Genomic DNA, 23,426 nt, shown 5'->3' with positions numbered 1-23,426 from the left:
CTCTTCTTGAAGGGCGGCCCTCAGGTCATTGAGGTTCTGGAGTACAGAGTTACGCGCCTCTACACGGCGAATCAGCTGATCCCATAGGTTTTCAATGGGATTCAGGTCTGGAGAAAGTGCAGGCCACTCCATGTGAGGTCCCCCAGTCTCCAGCAGCCGTTCCCTAATAATGTGACCAGATGAGCTGGAGCATTGTCCTCCATGAAGATGACATCAGGCCTGTGTTGTTCCTGCAGAGGCACAATAGCTGGATTAATGAGGTTCTTCAGGTAGTATGGGCTTGTGACTGGACCATTCGCACAGTGTAGGGCAGTTCTGTACTGACTAGACACACCTGCCCACACTGTAACACCACCACCACCAAAGGCTCGTCTGGTGACCACAGTGGCTGATGCAGAGCGCTCTCCTTGACGTCTCCAACATCGTTGGCGGCCATCATTTCTGCTCAGTGTGAATCGCCTTTCATCAGTGAACAGCACTGAGGCCCACTGGTCCCTCGTCCAGCGTAGATGCTCCCGGGCCCATACAAGGCGATGACGGCTGTGCCTGGTGGTGTGGTCAGGTACCCCTGCAGGTCGTCTAGCACACAGACTACGCTAACGTAAATGGTTTCCAATGGTCTGACATGACACTTGGGTGCTTCTCACCTCCCTTAAATGTGCCTGGAGTTGTGTGCCATTCATCATCCAGTTCTGCAGGGCATTGTTCACAATGAAGCCGTCATCAGTGTGGGATGTGGCCATAGGACGTCCACTTTTCTGCCTTTCTGTGACTCTTCCAGTCTCTCTGTATCTCTGATACAACCTGCTGATGACACTCTAAGCTCAGGGGCCACTTCCGTCTGAGAACATCCTGCTTGAAGCCTCACAATGACACGGTACTGTTCATCAATTGTTAGGTGTCGTCTTGGTCTCATGATGTCAAAATGTGAGCAGCATGATGAGGGGGACTGTTTAATACCAATTCTAACTGAACCAGGAAATTTATTGGGCGATTCATGGATCAAAACACCTGTTATGAATTTTGCCGTTAAGCTCCTTGTTGTGCTAAAAGTACTGAAATATTGAACGTTGGACGGAAGTTCAGAAGTTTAGAGACATGACACTCTAAGTTCTCCTGTAAAGGTTAAAGGGCATTTTAGGTTCATCCTGAAATTTCACCCACAGGCCAAAATATCCCGGAATTTTTGAGAGAAGTGTATATTGATGATTCACTGCCTCAGCGAGACATAAAAAATAAAAATAATGACTTTATTGTGAAATACAATAAAAAGTGTGGAGGCCTGCCCAACCACAGGGGGGGCTACACCAAAGTGCCAAATGTTGGGAGAAGGACACACCCCATACCGTCTGATTAATTGTGCCCTAAAGCTAGCACTCCATGTCGGCAGCCCATTGATCAGCCTGACACCGGCACAGAAGAAACCTCCCTGGATGTATCCGTATTGGTAAGGTCCCTACATTAACTCTGATCGCTACACACTGCTGCCATTCATGCCCTACGCGTTTCAACAGGAGCGGAGGTTATGCAGCAGTAGCAGAGGTCACATACAATAACAGGCGGCACGGCGTCTGGCACTATTGTGGCAGTGACACGAAAGCCCTCGCCTTCTCTCTATAGGGAACAAAGCCCCACCTAGGGGCCCGAATTCAGTGCAGGGCAGGGACCCATCATGAAGAGGGAGCGGGGAACGCCCACAGATAGAACTTTTATCCCTACTGACAGTCTCGCTAAGGTATAGAGGAATCCCGGCATGGTCATGAAGCACGTCAGAGGTACAGAGGCGCAGTGTAAAAACATTCACTTGAATGGAGCGAGTACTTGTGTTTATACTGCTCCGCCGCTGCAAGGGAGATGACTCTGTTCAAACAGCTGATCGGCGAGGGTTCCGGGTGTTGGACCCCGCCGATCTGATATAGATGACCTATCCTGACCACAGGGCATCAATCTAAATCCCCTGCACAAGCTCTTAACGCTAAAAGACGTATATACTCTACTGCTACTTAGTGCTTAATGACGGATAAACTCGCTATACACATGGTGACAGCGCTAAGATCGCGGTGGTTACACACAACCAGGGACTTCCGCTACCCGGCCCCAGACCAATGAGGACCATCCCGAGCCAGCAATCGCTCTGATTGGCTCGTCTGTACAGAGGATTGTAATGTGGCTACAGGTTGTGATCCCCCACAGTTCATGATTGTGGGGATCAGAACCTGGTTAGATGCCCCCGCAGTATGTTGTAGCCCCCTGTTGTGCACCCATTGAGCCCATGCAGCCCCCAATGTGCTCCGATAATACCATTCGGGGCGGCCACGTGGCCTCTGCTGCAAAGGCCAACATCAGTGCTGAAGTTATGGCCCCTAAAAACAATTCCATGTGAGAAAATCCCTATGTCGCTCCTTCCCTTCGGAGCGCTGCCATGTCCCCAGACAGCAGTTTACGATCACAAATGGGAAGTTTCCGTATTCAGGAAAAAATGCATAACAAGCCAAGCTTGTAGAGCCAATACACTTACCACATCTCTCAATGAATGCATTGAGGGGTGTAGTTTCCAAAATGGGGTCACTTTTTGGTGGTTTCCTTTATAGAGGTACCTCAAGGTGGTTGCATCACCTCACGGAGTATGAGAAACTAAATCTGTCTCCTCTTATAGGTAGATTGAAGCAGAAGCTGCCGCCGTCCGTGGTGGGACGGACCAACCTTATTAAGATGATCTGTACGCCTCAGCTGCTTTATCTTCTGCACAGTTTGTATGTGTACTGGCATATCTGGAGGACTCACCAATCACCATCCTGGTGAGGTGGCGGCAGACAAAACGTTATATATGGCGCCCAAACTGACTGCTCAGACACAGCCAAGACTAAGTGGCTGCTTAACCTGGAACGAGGGGTTAATAGGAAGAGGGGCCCTCACTACATTTAAGAAATTTTGGACTCCTTGTATCGATGCCTTTGATTTGGCATCCCGGGAACTTCAGAGATATCGGCTGGGCCTAGCGTGATTGGTGATAGCACTCTGCATTCACGGCAATGGCGCAATGTGGGCGTGATCGGTGGTTGGCGGTCTTCTAGTTCTAGATTTACAGAGGAGCGGAGTCCTGTGTCCATGGTAAATGGATTGTACATTCTGCTGTAGCGGGGGGGGGGGGGGGCTCGGGTGCATAGATACTTCTGTTTCTTATACGTGGTGGCGATGTTTATTGACTGGACTATTGCCGATGGAAAGCATTTTTGGGACACTGTGAGAGGGTGGGGGCTGGGATGGGAAATGTAGGGGGGTTCGATATGTTAATTTATCAAAAGGTATAATAAAAAAAAAAAGTAATAACTATTTTATGAGGTATCACTATCCGTACTAAAAGCAGGGATTCTCTAATTTAGAAAATTGAGAATTTTTTGAAAATAGGAACTGCAACCTCCGACAGCCCCATCCGGAAAGGGGGGGGTCCAGGGATGACAGCACAGGGGGGCAGGGACTGCAGCGGGTGATCAGATCAACCACAAGTCCCAGGCGCAGCACAAGGTGGCTGAATGCCGTCTCAACAAGCGCTGTGCTGTTGGACATGCCCTTCTTGTGCAGCGATCGGCTGGTACAGCACCGATCATCCCCATCTGTGGCCTTCTGCAGCCCCCTCACTGGTTAGCACTGACCGGCCAATACCCCATGCCCTTAGATAAGATGGCGGGCTGTAGAGTAAAAGAACCCAGGTCACATGACTGAACATCAGCTGGTTCAGGACTTACCCGCCATTGGTGCAGGCAGCGCTGTGGTCAGCGGAGGAGGCAATGGTGGCGCTGCGGTCAGCGGAGGAGGCAATGGTGGCGCTGCGGTCAGCGGAGGAGGCAATGGTGGCGCTGCGGTCAGCGGAGGAGGCAATGGTGGCGCTGCAGTCAGCGGAGGAGGCAATGGTGGCGCTGCGGTCAGCGGAGGAGGCAATGGTGGCGCTGCGGTCAGCGGAGGAGGCAATGGTGGCGCTGCAGGCAGAGAAGAGAGCATCAGGAAACATCGAATTTGCGCCAAGACCCGCCGCTTTTACATTAAACTGACATGGCGCGTGCCATGTTCTCCTCAACAGCACAGGGGAGAAGGAGGCAGTCCCTGCCCCTGCACCGCTGCCACCAATGGGCTGATAGCAGGGAGGAGGAGGGGAGGGGCTGTGGCCACTGCGCCACCAATGAATATCGTTTATGCTTAATACAAACGCCGGCTGCGGGTGCCGGACACATCCCATACCCGGCACCCAGCCTCTATGACTGCGCGTTGTGATCCGCCGCTATTAACCCCTCAGGTGCCGCACATGGTGGTGCAGTGCGCCCCCCCCCCAAAGTATTATAATCATTGGTAATGCAGTGCGCCCCAACCCCCCAAGTATTATAGTCATTGGTGGTGCAGTGCGCCCCCAACCCCCCAAGTATTATAATCATTGGTGGTGCAGTGCGCCCCCAACCCAAGTATTATAATCATTGGTGGTGCAGTGCGCCCTCAACCCAAGTATTATAATCATTGGTGGTGCAGTGCGCCCCCCCGCCAAGTATTATAATCATTGGTGGTGCAGTGCGCCCCCCCCCAAAGTATTATAATCATTGGTGGTGCAGTGCGCCCCCCCAAACTATTATAATCATTGGTGGTGCAGTGCGCCCCCAACCCCCCAAGTATTATAATCATTGGTGGTGCAGTGCGCCCCCAACCCCCCAAGTATTATAATCATTGGTGGTGCAGTGCGCCCCCCCAAACTATTATAATCATTGGTGGTGCAGTGCGCCCCCAACCCCCCAAGTATTATAATCACTGGTGGTGCAGTGCGCCCCCAACCCCCCAAGTATTATAATCATTGGTGGTGCAGTGCGCCCCCCCCCCAAAGTATTATAATCATTGGTGGTGCAGTGCGCCCCCCCAAACTATTATAATCATTGGTGGTGCAGTGCGCCCCCAACCCCCCAAGTATTATAATCACTGGTGGTGCAGTGCGCCCCCAACCCCCCAAGTATTATCATCATTGGTGGTGCAGTGCGCCCCCCCCAAAGTATTATAATCATTGGTGGTGCAGTGTGCCCCCCCAAACTATTATAATCATTGGTGGTGCAGTGCGCCCCCAACCCCCCAAGTATTATAATCACTGGTGGTGCAGTGCGCCCCCAACCCCCCAAGTATTATAATCATTGGTGGTGCAGTGCGCCCCCAACCCCCCAAGTATTATAATCATTGGTGGTGCAGTGCGCCCTCAACCCCCCAAGTATTATAATCATTGGTGGTGCAGTGCGCCCCCAACCCCCCAAGTATTATAATCACTGGTGGTGCAGTGCGCCCCCAACCCCCCAAGTATTATTATCATTGGTGGTGCAGTGCGCCCCCCCAAACTATTATAATCATTGGTGGTGCAGTGCGCCCCCAACCCCCTAAGTATTATAATCACTGGTGGTGCAGTGCGCCCCCAACCCCCCAAGTATTATAATCATTGGTGGTGCAGTGCGCCCCCCCCAAAGTATTATAATCATTGGTGGTGCAGTGCGCCCCCCCAAACTATTATAATCATTGGTGGTGCAGTGCGCCCCCAACCCCCCAAGTATTATAATCACTGGTGGTGCAGTGCGCCCCCAACCCCCCAAGTATTATAATCATTGGTGGTGCAGTGCGCCCCCCCCAAAGTATTATAATCATTGGTGGTGCAGTGCGCCCCCCCAAACTATTATAATCATTGGTGGTGCAGTGCGCCCCCAACCCCCCAAGTATTATAATCACTGGTGGTGCAGTGCGCCCCCAACCCCCCAAGTATTATAATCACTGGTGGTGCAGTGCGCCCCCAACCCCCCAAGTATTATTATCATTGGTGGTGCAGTGCGCCCCCAACCCCCCATCCCCCAAGTATTATCATTGGTGGCAGTTCTGATTGGAGCACCGGCTGTGTAAGGCTCCATTCACATTTTGCGGAACGGAATTGCGGACCCATACATTTCTATGGGGCCGCACGACGTGCGGACCCGCATTTCCGAGTCCGCAATTCCGATCCTGAAAAAAATAGAACATGTCCTATTCTTGTCCGCAATAGCGGACAAGAATAGGCATATTCTCTTAGTGCCGGCAATGTTCGGTCCGCAAACTGTGGAACGCACATTGCCGCTGTCAGTGTTTTGCGGATCCGCAAAACACACATGGATGTGTGAATGAACCCTAATCCTGAGGCTCCGATCGGTTACCATGGCAGCCAGGACGCTACTGAAGCCCTGGCTGCCATAGTCAGCTCCCTGTTGCTGTGTGCACTATGCCCAGGGCAGCAGGGACAGTGTGAGGTCCTAGTCACCCTATAGAGATCTACCAGGGGGAATAGGACAAGGGATGAAAGATCCCAGGTTATGGCCCCTAAGGGGGAAATAGGTATGTAAAAAAAAGTAAAAAAACAAACAAACACCAAAATATTAAGTTTAGATCACCCCCTTGCCCAATTTTACATATACAATATATAAGCAATAAAAATAATTACATATCGCCACGCCCGAAAAAGTGCGAACTATTAAAATATTTAAAAATATCTCCTAGGCGCTGAACGCCATAACAGAAAAAAAAAAAAAAACTTGCAATTTGCCATTTTTTTCTCACCTTGTCCCGACAAAATTTAGGTTAGGACTGTTCTATTATGGTCCAGACGTTCCATAAAATGTGGAACGCACGCGGCTTTATTGGTGTTTTATTTTTTTCCCCTGGTATCGAGTATCGCAATACTTTTTTATGGTATTGAAATCGAGTCAAAATTTTGGTATCGTGACAACCCTCGGTAAGACATGTGTGATATTTCTTTTTATTATACAGTAATTATATGTATTTTTAAATTTGGCGACTACATTTTTCAGGTTAGGAGCCAATGGCTCCTTGATATTTTTTTTAGTCTGGAGCCCTGCATAAGGTTTGGGGGGGACGGGGAGGGTGGGCACACGAAGCACCAAACACCACCACACAGACACAGCACAACCCCTGGGGGCCACCACAGGCTTCACAGTCACATCCGGAGAAGGGGCCGCTGATCCCTGGTAACAGGCCTCATGTGCCCCTTCCGATACTCACTGTACTGCAGAGATCAGCGGCGGCGGCCCTCGGTGTACTGCAGAGATCAGCGTCCCTCAGGTCACAGGAGGAGGACATCAGAGTAACAGGACAGATCTTCAACCCCTGCAAAAATGACAGAAATTCCAGTTAGGAAGCAGCATCATACACAGCAGCCGGGACAGCAGAGTGTGGCACCCATCACAGCAAAATGCAACACCCGTCACCTGGGAGAGCAGAGTGCGACACCCGGGACAGCAGAGTGTGGCACCCATCACAGCAAAATGCAACACCCGTCACCTGGGAGAGCAGAGTGCGACACCCGGGACAGCAGAGTGTGGTACCCAGCACCCATCACAGCAAAATGCAACACCCGTCACCTGGGAGAGCAGAGTGCGACACCCGGGACAGCAGAGTGTGGCACCCAGCACCCATCACAGCAAAATGCAACACCCGTCACCTGGGAGAGCAGAGTGCGACACCCGGGACAGCAGAGTGCGACACCCGGGACAGCAGAGTGCGACACCCGGGACAGCAGAGTGTGGTACCCAGCACCCATCACAGCAAAATGCAACACCCGTCACCTGGGAGAGCAGAGTGCGACACCCGGGACAGCAGAGTGTGGCACCCAGCACCCATCACAGCAAAATGCAACACCCGTCACCTGGGAGAGCAGAGTGCGACACCCGGGACAGCAGAGTGCGACACCCGGGACAGCAGAGTGCGACACCCGGGACAGCAGAGTGTGGTACCCAGCACCCATCACAGCAAAATGCAACACCCGTCACCTGGGAGAGCAGAGTGCGACACCCGGGACAGCAGAGTGTGGCACCCAGCACCCATCACAGCAAAATGCAACACCCGTCACCTGGGAGAGCAGAGTGCGACACCCGGGACAGCAGAGTGCGACACCCGGGACAGCAGAGTGCGGCACCCGGAACAGCAGAGTGTGGCACCCAGCACCCATCACAGCAAAATGCAACACCCGTCACCTGGGAGAGCAGAGTGCGACACCCGGGACAGCAGAGTGCGACACCCGGGACAGCAGAGTGTGGCACCCAGCACCCATCACAGCAAAATGCAACACCCGTCACCTGGGAGAGCAGAGTGCGACACCCGGGACAGCAGAGTGTGGCACCCAGCACCCATCACAGCAAAATGCAACACCCGTCACCTGGGAGAGCAGAGTGCGACACCCGGGACAGCAGAGTGCGACACCCGGGACAGCAGAGTGTGGCACCCATCACAGCAAAATGCAACACCCGTCACCTGTGGGAGCTCTGTCAGCGCTGGTGAAAAGAAGAGGAAGGAGCGTGTCCCACCCGCCCTCCTAATGTTTCTTTAGTCGTGGTCTTTTAAAAGGGTGGGGGGGTTAGTCGCTCAGCCTTACTGGGTGGACTCTGGATGAGTAGTGCACTAATGGACTCGATTTAATATTGGAAAAGTTTAATGGCTTAATATTTTATGGTATTTTATTAGTTATGGTTACACACCTTCCCCCCCCCCCCCCCCAGTTAATAAAGACCGCAGCCATTTTTTATCCACAATGGTAGTCGTGTATTATTTATTATATTATAAGGTAAATTGTTGAATATGGCACCATGCATTCTGTCCTGAGTCCTGTCCGCTTCCCTTCCTCACTCAGTCAGAGCTCAGACCAAGTGCCAAGAGGGAGTGAATGGAAGCCTCCGCGCATGCGCACCGCCTAAGCTCTTCGGTTCACTTGCGTCTCAGCTCAGCAGAGTCAGCGAGTGAACCGAAGATTCGATTCATGTGAAAGATCCGAGCTTCCCATCTCTAGCCGCACTACTGAGTGAGTGATTCACAAATCACAACACAGACATGACAGATGGGGGTGGAGGCGGCGTTCGGACCCGCGCGAATGCTTGCTTCTGTTCTGCAGCTCTGCTACTGCGTCTGCTAGTGTCAGTGAGCCTGTCTGTGCCCGACCCTGCGTCTGCTAGTGTCAGTGAGTCTGTCTGTGCCCAGCCCTGCGTCTGCTAGTGTCAGTGAGCCTGTCTGTGCCCGACCCTGCGTCTGCTAGTGTCAGTGAGTCTGTCTGTGCCCAGCCCTGCGTCTGCTAGTGTCAGTGAGCCTGTCTGTGCCCAGCCCTGCATCTGCTAGTGTCAGTGAGTCTGTCTGTGCCCGACCCTGCGTCTGCTAGTGTCAGTGAGTCTGTCTGTGCCCAGCCCTGCGTCTGCTAGTGTCAGTGAGCCTGTCTGTGCCCGACCCTGCGTCTGCTAGTGTCAGTGAGCCTGTCTGTGCCCAGCCCTGCGTCTGCTAGTGTCAGTGAGTCTGTCTGTGCCCAGCCCTGCGTCTGCTAGTGTCAGTGAGTCTGTCTGTGCCCAGCCCTGCGTCTGCTAGTGTCAGTGAGTCTGTCTGTGCCCAGCCCTGCGTCTGCTAGTGTCAGTGAGTCTGTCTGTGCCCAGCCCTGCATCTGCTAGTGTCAGTGAGCCTGTCTGTGCCCAGCCCTGCGTCTGCTAGTGTCAGTGAGCCTGTCTGTGCCCAGCCCTGCGTCTGCTAGTGTCAGTGAGCCTGTCTGTGCCCGACCCTGCGTCTGCTAGTGTCAGTGAGCCTGTCTGTGCCCAGCCCTGCGTCTGCTAGTGTCAGTGAGCCTGTCTGTGCCCAGCCCTGCGTCTGCTAGTGTCAGTGAGCCTGTCTGTGCCCAGCCCTGCGTCTGCTAGTGTCAGTGAGCCTGTCTGTGCCCAGCCCTGCGTCTGCTAGTGTCAGTGAGTCTGTCTGTGCCCAGCCCTGCGTCTGCTAGTGTCAGTGAGCCTGTCTGTGCCCAGCCCTGCGTCTGCTAGTGTCAGTGAGCCTGTCTGTGCCCGACCCTGCGTCTGCTAGTGTCAGTGAGCCTGTCTGTGCCCAGCCCTGCGTCTGCTAGTGTCAGTGAGCCTGTCTGTGCCCAGCCCTGCGTCTGCTAGTGTCAGTGAGCCTGTCTGTGCCCAGCCCTGCATCTGCTAGTGTCAGTGAGCCTGTCTGTGCCCAGCCCTGCGTCTGCTAGTGTCAGTGAGCCTGTCTGTGCCCAGCCCTGCGTCTGCTAGTGTCAGTGAGCCTGTCTGTGCCCGACCCTGCGTCTGCTAGTGTCAGTGAGCCTGTCTGTGCCCAGCCCTGCGTCTGCTAGTGTCAGTGAGCCTGTCTGTGCCCAGCCCTGCGTCTACTAGTGTCAGTGAGCCTGTCTGTGCCCAGCCCTGCGTCTGCTAGTGTCAGTGAGCCTGTCTGTGCCCAGCCCTGCGTCTGCTAGTGTCAGTGAGCCTGTCTGTGCCCAGCCCTGCATCTGCTAGTGTCAGTGAGCCTGTCTGTGCCCGACCCTGCGTCTGCTAGTGTCAGTGAGCCTGTCTGTGCCCAGCCCTGCATCTGCTAGTGTCAGTGAGCCTGTCTGTGCCCAGCCCTGCGTCTGCTAGTGTCAGTGAGCCTGTCTGTGCCCAGCCCTGCATCTGCTAGTGTCAGTGAGCCTGTCTGTGCCCAGCCCTGCATCTGCTAGTGTCAGTGAGCCTGTCTGTGCCCAGCCCTGCATCTGCTAGTGTCAGTGAGTCTGTCTGTGCCCGACCCTGCGTCTGCTAGTGTCAGTGAGCCTGTCTGTGCCCAGCCCTGGCCGGCCCCTAGGCAAGAAGAAGACAAAGTATGTACCCCCATTATCTCGCCTGCCTGCCTGCGCCCAGCCCCTCCTCAACCCTGTGATACCCCTATAACTTAGGGGTATCAGGGTACATTATACAGGGGTAATATAACTAAGGACCCCTGTATAATGTACCCTGTTACCCCTTAGTTATAATATTACCCATAATGTCCCCTGATACCCCTCAGTTATATAACTGAGGGTAATCAGGGTACATTATACAGGGGTAATGTAAGCTATATTACCACCGTATAATGCCTGATAGGCCTCCTGAGTAACTTATATTACCCTTGTATAATTATGTACCCGGATACCCCTTAGTTATATGAACCCAGTGGGGTCATATAACTAAGGGGTATCAGGGTACATTATACAAGGGTAATATAACTGAGGAGGCCTATCAGGCATTATACGGTGGTAATATAGCTTACATTACCCCTGTATAATGTCCCATTATAGCCCTCCTCAGTTATATTACCCTTGTATAATGTACCCTGATATTCCTTAAATATATAATATAACTAAGGGGTATCAGGGTGCATTATACAGGGATAACATAACTGAGGAGTGCTATCCTATCAGGGACGTAATACAGGGGTAATGTAAGGCTACTTTTACACTTGCGTTCAGAACGGATCCGTCTGCATTAAAACTTAGAAAATTTTCTAAGTATGAAAGTAGCCTGAGCGGATCCGTTCAGACTTTACATTGAAAGTCAATGGGGAACGGATCCGCTTGAAGATTGAGCCATATAGTGTCATCTTCAAGCGGATCCGTCCCCATTGACTTACATTGTAAGTCTGGACGGATCCGCTCGCCTCCGCACGGCCAGGCGGACACCCGAACGCTGCAAGCAGCGTTCAGGTGTCCGCTCACTGAGCGGAGCGGAGGCTGAGCGCTGGCAGGCGGATGCATTCTCAGTGGATCCGCCTCCACTGAGAATGCATTGGGGCCAGACGGATGCGTTCGGGGCCGCTCGTGAGCCCCTTCAAACGGTGCGCACGAGCGGACACCCGAACGCTAGTGTGAAAGGAGCCTAAGCTGTATTACCCCTTTATAATGTCTGATAGCCCTCCTCAGTTATATTACACCCAATGTACCCTGATACCCCTTAATTATATTACCCCCACGTCAGGGGCATAGCACCCGGGACAGCAGAGTGTGACACCCAGCACCTGGGACAGCAGAGTGTGACACCCAGCACCCGGGACAGCAGAGTGTGACACCCAGCACCCGGGACAGCAGAGTGTGACACCCAGCACCCGGGACAGCAGAGTGTGACACCCAGCCCCCAGGACAGCAGAGTGTGACACCCAGCACCCGGGACAGCAGAGTGTGACACCCAGCCCCCAGGACAGCAGAGTGTGACACCCAGCACCCGGGACAGCAGAGTGTGACACCCAGCACCCGGGACAGCAGAGTGTGACACCCAGCACCCGGGACAGCAGAGTGTGACACCCAGCACCCGGGACAGCAGAGTGTGACACCCAGCACCTGGGACAGCAGAGTGTGACACCCAGCACCTAGAACAGCAGAGTGTGACACCCAGCACCTGGGACAGCAGAGTGTGACACCCAGCCCCCAGGACAGCAGAGTGTGACACCCAGCACCTGGAACAGCAGAGTGTGACACCCAGCCCCCAGGACAGCAGAGTGTGACACCCAGCACCCGGGACAGCAGAGTGTGACACCCAGCACCCGGGACAGCAGAGTGTGACACCCATCACCCGGGACAGCAGAGTGTGACACCCAGCACCCGGGACAGCAGAGTGTGACACCCATCACCTGGGACAGCAGAGTGTGACACCCATCACCTGGGACAGCAGAGTGTGACACCCATCACCTGGGACAGCAGAGTGTGACACCCAGCACCAGGGACAGCAGAGTGTGACACCCAGCACCCGGGACAGCAGAGTGTGACACCCGGGACAGCAGAGTGTGACACCCGGGACAGCAGAGTGTGACACCCATTACCAGGGACAGCAGAGTGTGACACCCAGCACCTGGGACAGCAGAGTGTGACACCCAGCACCCGGGACAGCAGAGTGTGACACCCGGGACAGCAGAGTGTGACACCCAGCACCTGGGACAGCAGAGTGTGACACCCAGCACCTGGGACAGCAGAGTGTGACACCCAGCACCCGGGACAGCAGAGTGTGACACCCAGCACCCGGGACAGCAGAGTGTGACACCCAGCACCGGGAACAGCAGAGTGTGACACCCAGCCCCCAGGACAGCAGAGTGTGACACCCAGCACCCGGGACAGCAGAGTGTGACACCCAGCACCAGGGACAGCAGAGTGTGACACCCAGCACCAGGGACAGCAGAGTGTGACACCCAGCACCAGGGACAGCAGAGTGTGACACCCAGCACCTGGGACAGCAGAGTGTGACACCCAGCACCTGGGACAGCAGAGTGTGACACCCAGCACCTGGGACATCAGAGTGTGACACCAAGCACCCGGGACAGCAGAGTGTGACACCAAGCACCCGGGACAGCAGAGTGTGACACCCAGCACCCGGGACAGCAGAGTGTGACACCCAGCACCTGGAACAGCAGAGTGTGACAGCCAGCACCTGGGACAGCAGAGTGTGACACCCAGCACCCGGGACAGCAGAGTGTGACACCCAGCACCTGGGACAGCAGAGTGTGACACCCAGCACCTGGGACAGCAGAGTGTGACACCCAGCACCTGGGACAGCAGAGTGTGACACCCAGCACCTGGGACAGCAGAGTGTGACACCCAGCACCCGGGACAGCAGAGTGTGACACCCAGCACCTGGGACAGCAGAGTGTGACACCCAGCACCAGGGACAGCAGAGTGTGACACCCAGCACCTGGGACAGCAGAGTGTGACACCCAGCACCTGGGACAGCAGAGTGTGACACCCAGCACCTGGGACAGCAGAGTGTGACACCCAGCACCTGGGACAGCAGAGTGTGACACCCAGCACCCGGGACAGCAGAGTGTGACACCCAGCACCCGGGACAGCAGAGTGTGACACCCAGCACCCGGGACAGCAGAGTGTGACACCCAGCACCCGGGACAGCAGAGTGTGACACCCAGCACCCGGGACAGCAGAGTGTGACACCCAGCACCCGGGACAGCAGAGTGTGACACCCAGCACCCGGGACAGCAGAGTGTGACACCCAGCACCCTGGGACAGCAGAGTGTGACACCCAGCACCCGGGACCGCAGAGTGTGACACCCAGCACCCGGGACAGCAGAGTGTGACACCCAGCACCCGGGACAGCAGAGTGTGACACCCAGCACCCGGGACAGCAGAGTGTGACACCCAGCACCCGGGACAGCAGAGTGTGACACCCAGCACCTGGGACAGCAGAGTGTGACACCCAGCACCCGGGACAGCAGAGTGTGACACCCAGCACCTGGGACAGCAGAGTGTGACACCCAGCACCCGGGACAGCAGAGTGTGACACCCAGCACCCGGGACAGCAGAGTGTGACACCCAGCACCCGGGACAGCAGAGTGTGACACCCAGCACCTGGGACAGCAGAGTGTGACACCCAGCACCAGGGACAGCAGAGTGTGACACCCAGCACCTGGGACAGCAGAGTGTGACACCCAGCACCTGGGACAGCAGAGTGTGACACCCAGCACCCGGGACAGCAGAGTGTGACACCCAGCACCCGGGACAGCAGAGTGTGACACCCAGCACCAGGGACAGCAGAGTGTGACACCCAGGACAGCAGAGTGTGACACCCAGCACCCGGGACAGCAGAGTGTGACACCCAGCACCTGGGACAGCAGAGTGTGACACCCAGCACCTGGGACAGCAGAGTGTGACACCCAGCACCTGGGACAGCAGAGTGTGACACCCAGCACCTGGGACAGCAGAGTGTGACAGCCAGCACCGGGACAGCAGAGTGTGACACCCAGCACCTGGGACAGCAGAGTGTGACACCCAGCACCTGGGACAGCAGAGTGTGACAGCCAGCACCGGGACAGCAGAGTGTGACACCCAGCACCTGGGACAGCAGAGTGTGACACCCAGCACCCGGGACAGCAGAGTGTGACACCCAGCACCCGGGACAGCAGAGTGTGACACCCAGCACCCGGGACAGCAGAGTGTGACACCCAGCACCTGGGACAGCAGAGTGTGACACCCAGCACCCGGGACAGCAGAGTGTGACACCCAGCACCCGGGACAGCAGAGTGTGACACCCAGCACCCGGGACAGCAGAGTGTGACACCCAGCACCTGGGACAGCAGAGTGTGACACCCAGCACCCGGGACAGCAGAGTGTGACACCCAGCACCTGGGACAGCAGAGTGTGACACCCAGCACCCGGGACAGCAGAGTGTGACACCCAGCACCCGGGACAGCAGAGTGTGACACCCAGCACCTGGGACAGCAGAGTGTGACACCCAGCACCCGGGACAGCAGAGTGTGACACCCAGCACCCGGGACAGCAGAGTGTGACACCCAGCACCCGGGACAGCAGAGTGTGACACCCAGCACCCGGGACAGCAGAGTGTGACACCCAGCACCCGGGACAGCAGAGTGTGACACCCAGCACCAGGGACAGCAGAGTGTGACACCCAGCACCTGGGACAGCAGAGTGTGACACCCAGCACCCGGGACAGCAGAGTGTGACACCCAGCACCCGGGACAGCAGAGTGTGACACCCAGCACCCGGGACAGCAGAGTGTGACACCCAGCACCTGGGACAGCAGAGTGTGACACCCAGCACCCGGGACAGCAGAGTGTGACACCCAGCACCTGGGACAGCAGAGTGTGACACCCAGCACCCGGGACAGCAGAGGGACAGCAGCATCTCCAGCGATCTCCTTTATTGTGGTATTTCAAAGCCTATGTGCAGCAGACAATGCAACGTTTCGGCCGTCCTCGGCCTTTGTCAAGCCTACAATGTACATCCGTTAATTCCACATATAATTAGTAAAACACTTGTACAATCCGCTCCAATCAGCAGTGGGTGGGCGGACACCTATTCACCAAGTAAAGACGTCCCATTGGGCAGAAATCCCAGCGCCTGCTTTGCATAGTAGATGATCGCACCGGAGTTCTTACCGCCAAGGAGTAATCGGATCACGGTACATTCCAGCTGCATGTTGGCGTCCGTCAAGAGCTCCTGCGCATGTCTGACTGCAAAGCGTCCTACGTGTACATGGCAACATCGCGCGCCCGGGAATCTGCGAGATCTCGTTCACAATCACATGCTCGTACCTTCGCATCACCAGACGTCATCACGGTCACATGACCTGTGTGTTGCGAACAGCTCGTTCCTCCCACTTGCCTGACATCACACCGCATCATGTTGCCAAGGACACAGCACCCGCTAGTTACTAAGTGCAATCAGATCCCGAAAAAGAGGGGAAAAAGCGCCCATTCCGTATGGTCATCACAGCTGGAGCGACCCTCGTGGTTCTCTGTGGTGCCATCAGCCACTATAGACTCAAAAACAAATGTCATAAAGTACAATAAGTGAAAACGGACACAATGCGAATCTCCGGGGGCAATTACAGTAATACACATTAAAATCTGTTATTACATGTACGTACAAAATCGTATAAAATCTATACCCGTGTATATAGAGGAGCAACATCGGACTCCACATTGAGTCCATACGGCTGCATTGGTCTCAGAGTATTTATCCATTTAAGTTCTTTTTTCCCTCAATATTTTGTCCTCGTCACCCCCTCTGATGAGTCCCCACTGCACCGATTACCCGGAGCCGAAGCTGATTGATAGATGTCCACGCTCGACGAAATGCCTCGCACTGGCTTGTCCAGCATCTTCTTCCTAATTGTGCTCTTGTGCTTACTGATCCGTTCCCTGATCTCCATCGTGGTCTCGCCCACGTATATGAGACTACAGGGACATCGGATCATGTAAACAACGTATTTCGATCTACAAGTGAAAAATCCATTAATTCTGAATTTTTTGCCACTATATGGATGCGAAAACGTATCCCCTTTCATAATGCTGCTACAATTGCAACAGAACAGACAAGGAAAATTGCCGTCCTTCCTAGGGGCCAAATACATTTGTCCACTCTCACGTGGCTCTCCAACAGCCGTCTTAACCAATTTATCACGTAAATTAGTATTTCTTTTGTATGCCATCATTGGAGGAACCTTAAATTCCTTAATCTCAGGCAATCCCTTCTGCAAAATATGCCAATCCTTCCTCAAAATTCGGGCAATATCCCCACTATCCTGTCCATATACAGATACAAATGGAATTCTCTCACCTGTTTCCTTGCGAGACGATCGGTCGAGCGTGGACTCCCTATCAAACAACATAACCTTCTCCCGTGTTCTCCTCAGAAGTTTCCTAGGGTAACCTCTTTCTATAAATTTGCTACACATCTCACCTGTTCTTTTAGAGAAGTCATTGTCGTCCGAGACAATTCTTCTCACGCGCAAAAGTTGGCTCCATGGTAAAGAGTCCACCATGCGCCGAGGATGATAGGTGTCATGAGTAAGTAAGTTGTTCCTGTCCGTAGGCTTCTGATAGAGATCTGTCCTGATCTCCCCATCAACCACATAAACCAATACATCAAGGCATTGGAGTGCCTTCTCCGATACTGTAACAGTGAACTGCAAACCAGGGACGCCCCCATATTTAAATTGGCATGAAAACTGTCCAGTTCATCTGTAGTGCCGCTCCAGACCATAAAAATGTCGTCGATGTAGGCCACCAGCACAGGACCCTCCCAATGAAAGGGGATTGATAGACCAATCTGTCCTCCACCTCGGCCATGAAGATGTTAGCGTAGGTTGGGGCCACATTGGACCCCATGGCCACACCCCGCTTTTGTGAATAGAAGGTGTCCCCAATGAGGAAGTAACTCCTCTTCAGGACCACCTCCAATAGGTGTGGGACAAATCGGCCAGCTCCTCGGGACAGTCCCATGCCGGCCAGGGCCACATCGACAAAATTTACTCCATAGCTATGATCTACAGATGTATAAAGAGAGACAACATCAAAACTCACGAGAAAAAACGGTGCAGGTAACTGTACCTGGCGCAACTTTGTGAGAGAATGTCCCGTGTCTTTGACATAGGAAGGGGCCGTGGTCGCAAGAGACTGAAGTAACTTATCAAGAAACACCGAAAGGGGGTTGAACACTGATCCCCTCAGCGTAAGGAGAATGACCGGCATGCTAGCTGTAGGGAGGCCGAGAAGGCGTTCACTGAGTCCCCCTCTGAGGAACGCAGAGTGGAGTGGTTGTCCAGAGGGAGAATGTACATGCTGCACCTGGAGGAGAAGAGCAAAAGGAAGCTCTTCTTCCTTAAGCAGCAGGCGTCCGGTACTCCGCATACAAGAGGTCGATGGCCACACAGTGGAGTCGGTGCAAGACATATTGAAATGCTTCCATAACTTTTACAGGGACCTATATAAGTCGGCAGTTACATACTCAGGGCAAGATTTAGAGTCCTACTTCGGCGAAGTGTCTCATCCTCGGCTAGGCGACCTGGATAAAGGTCTTATGGAGGAGGATGTTACGTTGGAGGAGGTGGAGAGAGCTATCAAGGATTTACCGCTAGGGAAAGCTCCCGGCCCGGATGGCATCCCGGTAGAGGTCTATTCTAGATATGGGGAAAATCGGAGTCCTCAGCTATTGAATTTGTACCGGGCGGTGCATTCCCACGGCTCCTTGCCGGATTCCATGTACGATGCTTCCATTGTTGTGATCTTGAAGCCCGGCAAGGACCCGTTGGACTGTGGATCTTATCGTCCAATTTCTCTTTTGAACTTGGACTATAAAATCCTGACCAGAATTCTAGCCAACAGGTTGAACAAGGTGATCACGTCAGTAATCCACTCTGATCAATCGGGCTTTATGCCTGGAAGGTCCACTTTGGACAATATTAGGAGAGCTCAGGTGGTTGCGCAGGTGGGTGCTACTGAGAAGGCGAGGTGGGCACTGGCCTCTCTAGACACGGCTAAAGCTTTCGATTCACTAGAATGGCCCTTTTTGTTAGCCGCGCTGGGGAGCTTTAGCTTTGGTCCCAAATTCATTAAATGGATAGAAATATTATATAAGAGCCCCACTGCCAGTATTCAGCTTAATGGCTTTGTTATAATTTGCCTGTAGTTGATAGATTTAAGTATCTAGGGATAATAATCACCAAAGAGCCCCAGCTTTCTTATGTTCTGAACATTGAACCCTTAGAGGCCATATTCCAAGATAAGGTGAAAACATGGGAGGCTCTCCCGTTGTCGGTTATGGGAAGACTGAATCTGGTAAAGATGGTGCTATTGCCCAAAGGTCTGTACCTGTTGTCCCACGCCGGTCCCTCTGGGCTTTTTCATGCTCTGATAACCTCTTTTGTTTGGGGTAAATCCAGGAGGAAGCTCTCACTGTCGGTTCTGTAAAGATCGAAGCTGCAGGGAGGCGCTTCCCTTCCTGACTTTTGTCTTTACTTTATAGCAAGCCAGCTGAGATGTCTGAGATGCTGGGTCACTGAGGCTTCAAGGCCCATCGCAGAATCCTATCTACATGACTACTTGCAGGTATCTACCCTGTGGCCTGTCCTGGAGGGCTCTTGCCATATGCTAAGGGGCCTCCTTCCAATTCACAAACTAGCCCACCAGATATGGCAGGCATCTAAATTAAACACTTACAAGGATTTACCCAGTGAAGTCCCCATATGGGACAACTGTATGTTCCCTCACTTAGTACAGTTGGAGGGGGTGTCTGAGTGGAGAAGGTATGGGATATTGACGTTGGGAGACTTATATGAGAGTGGGCAGCTAAGTTCATTCTCCCAGATCCAAGATAAGTTCCAGGTGCCGCGCGCTCTTTTCTTCAGATACCTTCAACTGAGGCACGCGCTGCAGGCCCAATTCCGGAGGGGGAACAGGAGCATGTCTAAATATCCCATCATTGGGGTTCTGAAATCACAGGGGCCGAGGGGTATAGTGTCTGCTCTGTATACACATTTGCTTAACTGTCGCATGTCGGTGACCCCGTTGGCTGTCGAGGATAAGTGGAAGTTGCTAATACCCTCTATATCTTCTGAGGAGTGGGAGGAGGCCTTGATGGCCCCGACCAAAGTATCACCTCTATAAACAACAAGATGATACAGCTTTTTATCCTTCACTGCAGTTACCTCACACCCATCAGACTTCAAAAGATGGGTTGGATTAATCACTCCAGGTGTCATAGGTGCGACGCGGAGGGCGCTAATTTTTGGCATATGATGTGGGACTGTGAGATCATTCGCCAGTTCTGGACTTCAGTGCAACCATGGCTCCTGGGATTGATGAGGAGTCGTGGTCGCATTATCACAGAGTCTTTTTGGCGGAAACATTATTTCTGGCCAGAAAAGCGATAGCCTTAAGATGGATGGGAGACCTTCCCCCTCAAAGGGACAATGGCTCTCCCTAGTAAACCATGCAGTCTCCATGGAGACTGTTGTTTATAAACATAGGGGATGTCCACAAAAATGTGATCGGGTCTGGGGAGACTGGTGCCCATCTCCACTCACCTTGCCCTCGGCAGCTGACGGCCCTCACTGATCGTCCACCTCAGAAGCAGGAACCTTGCCGTGTAGATGTTGTTGCTACGGCCGCTAAGCCCTTTGTGTATGCGCTAGGTTGGCTTCATGTAAAATGTCTATCACCCAAGTCAATATCAGGTCACCTCGCCCCTGGGACTCCCGGTATATCAATGTCCTTGTGTAGCAGCGCTCTCCTGGCATTTCTAACTAGCCCCTGCGTGGGTTGTCATGTTGTCTTATGTATGCCATACTTGTGTCATTCTCCTTTAATAAAACGAGTTTAAAAAACCACTGATCCCCTGCCGGACACCATGGGTCGGCCAGGTGGATCCTCCACCCGCTTATGTGGACAAGCCAGTGCGAGGCATTTCGTCGAGCGTGGACATCTATCAATCAGCTTCGGCTCCGGGTAATCGGTGCAGTGGGGACTCATCAGAGGGGGCGACGAGGACAAAATATTGAGGGAAAAAAGAACTTAAATGGATAAATACTCTGAGACCGATGCAGCCGTATGGACTCAATGTGGAGTCCGATGTTGCTCCTCTATATACACGGGTATAGATTTTATACGATTTTGTACATACATGTAATAACGGATTTTAATGTGTATTACTGTAATTGCCCCCGGAGATTCGCATTGTGTCCGTTTTCACTTATTGTACTTTATGACATTTGTTTTTGAGTCTATAGTGGCTGATGGCACCACAGAGAACCACGAGGGTCGCTCCAGCTGTGATGACCATACGGAATGGGCGCTTTTTCCCCTCTTTTTCGGGATCTGATTGCACTTAGTAACTAGCGGGTGCTGTGTCCTTGGCAACATGATGCGGTGTGATGTCAGGCAAGTGGGAGGAACGAGCTGTTCGCAACACACAGGTCATGTGACCGTGATGACGTCTGGTGATGCGAAGGTACGAGCATGTGATTGTGAACGAGATCTCGCAGATTCCCGGGCGCGCGATGTTGCCATGTACACGTAGGACGCTTTGCAGTCAGACATGCGCAGGAGCTCTTGACGGACGCCAACATGCAGCTGGAATGTACCGTGATCCGATTACTCCTTGGCGGTAAGAACTCCGGTGCGATCATCTACTATGCAAAGCAGGCGCTGGGATTTCTGCCCAATGGGACTTCTACTTACCTTGATTGGGACGGCAGAGTGCGACACCCGAGACCCGGGGCGGCAGAGTGCGACACCCGAGACCCGGGGCGGCAGAGTGCGACACCCGAGACCCGGGGCGGCAGAGTGCGACACCCGAGACCCGGGGCGGCAGAGTGCGACACCCGAGACCCGGGGCGGCAGAGTGCGACATCCGAGACCCGGGGCGGCAGAGTGCGACACCCGAGACGGCAGAGTGCGACACCCGAGACGGCAGAGTGCGACACCCAGCACCCATCACAGCAAAATGCAACAACCAACACTCGGGACAGCAGAGTGCGACACCCGGGACAGAATGACACCCAGCCCCCAGGACAGCAGAGCGTGACACCCAGGACAGCAGAGTGTGACACCCAGCCCCCGGAACAGCAGAGTGTGACACCCAGCAGCCGGGACAGCAGAGTGTGACACCCAGCACCCGGGACAGCAGAGTGTGACACCCAGGACAGCAGAGTGTGACACCCAGCCCCCGGAACAGCAGAGTGTGACACCCAGGACAGCAGAGTGTGACACCCAGCAGCCGGGACAGCAGAGTGTGACACCCAGCACCCGGGACAGCAGAGCGTGACACCCAGGACAGCAGAGTGTGACACCCGGGACAGCAGAGTGTGACACCCAGCCCCCGGGACAGCAGAGTGTGACACCCGGGACAGCAGAGTGTGACACCCAGCCCCCGGGACAGCAGAGTGTGACACCCAGCACCCGGGACAGCAGAGTGTGACACCCAGCACCTGGGACAGCAGAGTGTGACACCCAGCACCCGGGAGTCGGGACAGCAGAGTGTGACACCCAGCCCCCAGGACAGCAGACAGCAACTCACCCGACCTGACGCCCAGCGCCGCCGCCGCACACTGCCACTCCCAGCATCCTCAGTCCTGTTATCAGTCGTACGGAGGCTGCGCCCTGAGGCTTCTCCGCTCAGTTTCTATTTCCTCAAGATGACGAGAGGGGCGCGGCCGACAATAACATGGCGTGACACAAGACGGCCGCCAGGGGGAGCGCTTCACCCGCACAGGTACAGAGGACGGCCGCCAGGGGGAGCGCCTCACCCGCACAGGTACAGAGGACGGCCGCCAGGGGGAGCGCCTCACCCGCACGGGTACAGAGGACGGCCGCCAGGGGGAGCGCCTCACCCGCACAGGTACAGAGGACGGCCGCCAGGGGGAGCGCCTCACCCGCACAGTTACAGAGGACGGCCGCCAGGGGGAGCGCCTCACCCTTACGGGTACACAGGACGGCCGCCAGGGGGAGCGCCTCACCCGCACGGGTACACAGGACGGCCGCCAGGGGGAGCGCCTCACCCGCACGGGTACAGAGGACGGCCGCCAGGGGGAGCGCCTCACCCTTACGGGTACACAGGACGGCCGCCAGGGGGAGCGCCTCACCCGCACGGGTACACAGGACGGCCGCCAGGGGGAGCGCCTCACCCGCACGGGTACACAGGACGGCCGCCAGGGGGAGCGCCTCACCCGCACGGGTACAGAGGACGGCCGCCAGGGGGAGCGCCTCACCCGCACGGGTACAGAGGACGGCCGCCAGGGGGAGCGCCTCACCTGCACAGTTACACAGGACGACCGACGGCCGCCAGGGGGAGCGCCTCACCCGCACGGGTACACAGGACGGCCGCCAGGGGGAGCGCCTCACCCGCACGGGTACAGAGGACGGCCGCCAGGGGGAGCGCCTCACCCGCACAGGTACAGAGGACGGCCGCCAGGGGGAGCGCCTCACCCGCACAGGTACAGAGGACGGCCGCCAGGGGGAGCGCCTCACCCGCACAGGTACAGAGGACGGCCGCCAGGGGGAGCGCCTCACCCGCACAGTTACAGAGGACGGCCGCCAGGGGGAGCGCCTCACCCTTACGGGTACACAGGACGGCCGCCAGGGGGAGCGCCTCACCCGCACGGGTACACAGGACGGCCGCCAGGGGGAGCGCCTCACCCGCACGGGTACAGAGGACGGCCGCCAGGGGGAGCGCCTCACCCTTACGGGTACACAGGACGGCCGCCAGGGGGAGCGCCTCACCCGCACGGGTACACAGGACGGCCGCCAGGGGGAGCGCCTCACCCGCACGGGTACACAGGACGGCCGCCAGGGGGAGCGCCTCACCCGCACGGGTA

At 55.0% G+C, this 23,426-nt stretch overlaps 1 protein-coding gene across 4 annotated transcripts in view; it reads right to left on the bottom strand.

Annotated features, from left to right (window-relative positions):
* Positions 1-22,250, bottom strand: part of LOC121003192 (sterile alpha motif domain-containing protein 9-like) — a 31,178-nt gene extending 8,928 nt beyond the window's left edge. Inside the window, exons 1-4 of one of the 4 annotated variants that reach the window (XM_040434833.1) lie at positions 22,130-22,250; positions 7,060-7,164; positions 3,900-3,977; positions 3,747-3,767 (exon numbers count right to left, since the gene is read on the bottom strand). In XM_040434833.1, the coding sequence (XP_040290767.1) occupies positions 3,747-3,753 (7 nt within the window). In that variant the 5' untranslated portion in view covers positions 3,754-3,767; positions 3,900-3,977; positions 7,060-7,164; positions 22,130-22,250. Of the gene's footprint in view, positions 1-3,746; positions 3,978-7,059; positions 7,165-22,129 lie in introns of all 4 variants that reach the window. The other 3 variants (XM_040434832.1, XM_040434834.1, XM_040434836.1) reach the window with 3 other exon arrangements.
* Positions 22,251-23,426: the final 1,176 nt, after the last annotated feature.

Source organism: Bufo bufo, chromosome 6, assembly GCF_905171765.1.
Source record: "Bufo bufo chromosome 6, aBufBuf1.1, whole genome shotgun sequence".
Classification (NCBI taxonomy): Eukaryota; Metazoa; Chordata; class Amphibia; order Anura; family Bufonidae; genus Bufo; species Bufo bufo.
This window is presented reverse-complemented; position numbering and strand designations above follow the sequence as displayed.